Source organism: Monopterus albus, unplaced genomic scaffold (assembly GCF_001952655.1).
Source record: "Monopterus albus unplaced genomic scaffold, M_albus_1.0 scaffold48.1, whole genome shotgun sequence".
Taxonomy (NCBI): Eukaryota; Metazoa; Chordata; class Actinopteri; order Synbranchiformes; family Synbranchidae; genus Monopterus; species Monopterus albus.
In genome coordinates, this window is record NW_018127928.1 from 117951 (window position 1) to 123481 (window position 5531).

Below are 5531 nucleotides of genomic sequence, written 5' to 3' on the forward strand. Positions count from 1 at the left end.
AGGTGGCGAGATTCTTCTTCTCAGGTGAAATTTTCTGCCATGTGACTTGAACAACATCTTTAGTTTCCAGGAGCTGACAGTTCAGACCGGCCTCTTCTCCCACTGCTGCCAACACAGTCTGCTGGGTTTGTATCACAGCTGTCACACCTGAAGGAAAAGATGGTAAGTGTAACTGTCCAAATGACAGGTTTCATTTGAGATGTGGGTTTATGTTTGTTATTAATCATGAGTTATTATTACTATTGAGGAATTGGTTGAAATATCATGAATGGGATGTTAAGTGTTAGCAGAGATGAGAAGATCTGAGAAATGTATTACTTTTGTTGGTAGAGAAGTTTATTTTGAAGGGCAGTGTGTCAGCCATGTGACTGGAGTTGAGTGAGGGCGCCAATGTGGCATTATGGGACAGAGACAACATGGACTGAGAAGAGACATACAGCCCCAAAGTTATTTTCTGCACATGGTTTTAGAGGCGCAAACGGTGAGGTGTACATATGTTGTATTTGTGCTTAATGGTGTTCATGTGCCTGTATTTGTACATATTTAAGATTCTTTATCGTTACTTCGTCTGTAGTTTTCACGGTGTCTGAGGAAACACAGAGAGAGAAAAATAAAACTTTCTGAAGACATCTGTACGAAGCGTGACAATCCTTAAAACTAGAACTAAACCAGTGCAGCTACAGTAAGCCTGGGCTTTGACTGAGTGTGTGTGCACTTTAATGGGCCATTATTATTACTACTGCATTAAAGTCCTAGAATCCAAAAGTCCACCTCAGTAATGAAGTCAGATTTGTTAATGTTTTTTGTTTGGGTTTTTTTTTTTTTTGCAATTATATGACTTTAAATATGCATATATGAATTTTTAAACCACTGAACTGCAGAGAGAATAAAATGACCACCTAGCCTGAAGTGGAGTTGCTGAAATATGAGAGTTGATATGAAAATTTTAAGCCAGGCTGTTCTGTAACAGATCGTTATTGTTCAGTGGTCAAAATCTGACATTATACCAGGTTACACTCTGTAAACACATAGGTTAGATAACTCACCAGCCCATACGGCTGCAGGGAGGCTGCACCATCTAATGCATGCCCATAAAGGCAGGTGGCCTGGATCCTTCCACACAATTTGACAACACAGTCATGACATATTGCACTCTTGGAAATTCTATATCAGGATCTTTCAGCTGCTAGGATAAAATTCATCTTCCCCTGAATTACAGTAGTAGAGTTCTGGATGGACAAAATAAGCTCAATAAAAGACCTATATTTGCAGTCACATGGACCTTGTGACTGAAGTTTTTTCTTTTTCATAAAATATCTTCAGTTCATCAGTCCACACACAGGGTGGGGTGGGATGGGAGGAGGGTTGGGGCAAGTTCATGTGTTCTTTTCTTGTGTGTTCATGTGTTAGTTTAAAAAAAATACAGATTTTTTTTAAGTCATCATAAGTCACTGAATTGATTATCCAGCAATTTGGTTTGTTACAAAACACATGATTAAAGATATGTGGTTAAATTAAGGACGTAGACTTTCATACCAAAATCCTTTTATCTTCTGGGCCCAGGAGCTCAAAACCTTGAACCTCAATCAGATTTGGAAATCAAAAATTTGTGATCCAGGATCAGACAACTCAGCCAGATTTTGTCCTGGTATCTCAAAGCAAAGCAGCTACAGATGATGTATTATTTAAATTTACAAACCTTGTCATCCTATTTATATTGAAACATATTTTTAAACTAAATTTCCAATACATTTTGCTCTGGTATTCCACTAGTAATCCACCCCTCTGGTGGGTTCATGATGATTGAGATTCTTTTGATAAAACTGATTCCAATCCTGTTGTTTTGTTTTAAACGACCTGAGATGATTTGATCCAGATTAAGGCTTGGATTTGATTTTCTGATCCAATCCAAGTAATCCCAACCCTGCAACTTTGAGCCACCTGGATAGGGATAACACGTTTTAAATGCCTGTAGATAGTGACATATTAGATATTCCTATAATCTTCAAGGTTAACTTACTTTTCAAACATTTTTAAGTACCTTCTTTTGTCTTATTGCACTGTAAAATGGCTGCCATGATATAATTTTAGTAATTATCCTATTTTGGAAATACTCGTCATTCACATTTACAGTATATAATAGTCTTAAGACCGATACAAGAAACAGTAGATGTAAAATTTAAATACATTTTTTCTCAAGCTTCACAATTCTGTTTTAATTACATCTGCAGTGTAATATTTATATTATGATTCTAGCTCACACATTCTAAAATAGGCTTTATAACTAAAAAAAAAAAACAATCACATTTGCATCTCACAATAAGCAGCGTTAGATGCAGGGGTAGGCAGATGTAACAAGTTAAAGGAATTAGTTTGGGATTTTCCAAGCTGGTTTTAAAACAATATCGATATAACAGGTGCTGTGAGAGAAATTCTGCGGGCTAAACCAGTTGAGCTAATAGCAGCTGACGAGAGGGTAAATGCAAAAAATACATAATGTGCAGTTATTTATCAGTCAGCCAAACTAAAGATAATCAACTTTAAGATAATGTTCCTAACAAGGCCACTGTGATGAAAGTCGGCAGTTCGTCTGCAGCAAACAATTTTAACACCAACTGAAACGTGTTTCCATAACACAACTTATTTTTCTTACCGTTTGAAAAGACCGCCAACAGAAAAAGCAGACACAGGACCGCACCGTTTCCCATTGTTACTGAATGCGTGCTGAAAATTAAAACTCAGAATTATCGATACAGGTGTAATGTTGGACGAGACCAAGTTTCTGTGCAGGAGGGTGCGCGCTAAAAAAATCAAACTCAGAATCATAAACACAGGTGTAATGTTGGACGAGACCAAGTTTCTGTGCAGGTGGGTGTCATTGTGAAACTAACATAAAAAATGATCACTAGAATATTTATATGCCTTTATATGTGATATAACGTGATTTATCGAGTTGTCTAAAAAACAGAGGATTTTACTAAACATTACTATTTTGCTTTAAAACATTATTTACAGCGCCTAACTGTCCCCTACTGCACCGCGCGTTTGTTCAGTCCACTCCCTCACAAAGTACTGTCGTTTTCGTCCACCGTCACTATCAGTACATACTGTATATGAGAACAGTTGCAGTGTACAACAAGTTCTACAAGTAAATCATTTATAAATGTGGGTACATACTGTATATGAGAACAGTTGCAGTGTACAGAGGCTCTACAAGTAAATCATTTATAAATGTGGAGTGTCACTAATGTTCTACATCCAGATGTTCAGCCATCTGACATGGAAACGTTTCCTAAACATGAAAACTGACCAAAGTTCAAATGTGGTCCCCTTTCTTAGGCGACATTATGGACAAAGCACTGACACCGTTTCACGTATGAAAACCGTTTTGGAGATGTCAACTGTTCGTTTTGCAGCTTTAACGAATAGAAAGTGCAGCGTGTTCTTTTATGAAGAATAATCGGAGTCAAGTATCAATTTTAAACATTTATTATCACAATTGAATAGACTATCGAATAAAGCAATTTACAGAGCTCTGGGTTCCGTCTCTATCTGAAGCCCTGACCCTAAACAGCAAAACTGTTCAATCTGACTTCGGGACAGAGGAATGCCTTTCTTCCTGGAACCCAATCTTTTATACAATTTTTGAAATGTGCAAAAGCAGGTTGACCTGGTGCCTCTCGTGCTGTTCCATTGGTCCATCCATCCATTCCCAAGGTCCCTTCTGCTCCAATGAATAAAGACAGTTACCTAGAGAGGGAGGAAGACCTGACACTGCCTGTGTGAAAATAGCTATTTTACCAGGCAGCCGTTTCTTCTAGGCCAAAATCTGACTATAACCTTGGTGTAAATCTTAGTATCTTATCAAACCCTAACTCCCCTGGCTTCAAAGCTCAGAGGGAATAATAAGCCAAAAAGGCAACAAATCTAATGAAAGCCTGTGGGCTTGTCCACTATGGTAGGACTCAAGATTGCAGACCCAGGTGCTAGTGAAAAGAAAAGGGTTTAATGGAGCAAAAATACAAAGTAACAACATAACAGGGTCCATGTACATGTACAATCCGGGTGGAGTAGAGATGGTGGAGGAGACCAGGACGACCAGGGGAGTAGACAGGCTAATGGCAGGAACCAGGAGAGTAGGAGTCAGCTGCTGCTGTGTCCAGGATGTTTGTCTGAATGAGGCATGAGGTTAAAACTGTAATTTGCTAAGATCCTTACCATAAAGTTGGAGGCAGGTTCTACCTATCAGAGCACCGTCAGGGTCGGTGTTAAACAGACATGAATAGCAGCCTTCATCCTGCTGCGTTACATTTCTGACAATTATGGCGCTGCTCTGCAGACCAGTTTCTTTAAACTCTAGAGTCCCTGCGTCCTCATATGAGGACCGCACAGCTTGGGTTTCCAAAGCTCAGGACTCTAGAGGTTACACTCAATTTTGTCAGAATTCACCCATTGACCAGAGTATTTGCTGTAGGTGGCGAGATTCTTCTTCTCAGGTGAAATTTTCTGCCATGTGACTTGAACAACATCTTTAGTTTCCAGGAGCTGACAGTTCAGACTGGCCTCTTCTCCCACTGCTGCCAACACAGTCTGCTGGGTTTGTATCACAGCTGTCACACCTGAAGGAAAAGACAGATGCGAAACTGTAGGTGTGCGGGCGTACTTCCATTATTATATGTAATAGACTAAATATTAAAGCCCAGCGTAATGATGAGGTCGGATTTGTTAACGTTTTTCTCCCTTTGCGCAACATGAGATTAACTACGAATTAAACAGATTGATACATAATTACCGCTCATTATGGCGAACATAGGTTACAACTGAACGTACAGGAACCACACAACAGTTTTCAGTGTTAGTAAAACAGAACTGCATAGGACAATACAAGTGTTTCATCTCTTTCTCACCTTGCTGAAAAACTCCCAGTCCGAACACAAAGTGTAAAGATATAAACCCACGATTTACCATTTTCACTTCCTAGTGTTAAAGTTGCCGAGCAAAGTGTTACGTCACTCTGCGGCTGCGCGCTGGCCAACGGAAGCAGGTTTAAACACATTCACCAATAATGAAGCATCCACGGCCTAGACAAAAATATCGTTTTAACTATTAAGTATTTGTCGCTTTTTCCCCACATAACACTCTTTTCTTGGTCGGGCTTTTGGCAGGTTGGTGCAATGACAAGGGCTATTTTTTTTCTCAGGTGTGCAGCTGTTAAAGTGCTCACATGCACCTGGTACTGAACAGCGTAAAAAAGTAAGTAAAATAATTTATAAATGCTCATTTCTGCTGTGTGATAATGCTCAACCTTGAGGAGTTGTGTGCTATGATGTGTCTGTTCAGATAATTATGGAGGGGACTCTCCAGGCACATTTAGATGCACAAATAACACTTTACTATATATGAATGAGTCAAACCTAAAGTGTCTGCTCTCCCATTGTACATTTGCACAAAAATGCAGTTTAACAACTGGTTTAAAAATAATGCATAATGTGAGGAGCCTTCCTTATACATCAAATCAAATCAAATCAAAT

The 5531-nt window shown here is 39.1% G+C and overlaps 1 protein-coding gene across 1 annotated transcript in view; it reads right to left on the bottom strand.

Moving 5' to 3' along the window:
* LOC109960513 (uncharacterized) overlaps positions 1–5249 on the bottom strand; it is a 13474-nt gene extending 8225 nt beyond the window's left edge. The window contains exons 1-4 of the mRNA XM_020600670.1: positions 4908–5249; positions 4432–4619; positions 4219–4357; positions 3–147 (exon numbers count right to left, since the gene is read on the bottom strand). Coding sequence (XP_020456326.1) covers positions 3–147; positions 4219–4357; positions 4432–4619; positions 4908–4968 — 533 coding nt within the window. The 5' untranslated portion in view covers positions 4969–5249. The remainder of the gene's footprint in view (positions 1–2; positions 148–4218; positions 4358–4431; positions 4620–4907) is intronic.
* Positions 5250–5531: the final 282 nt, after the last annotated feature.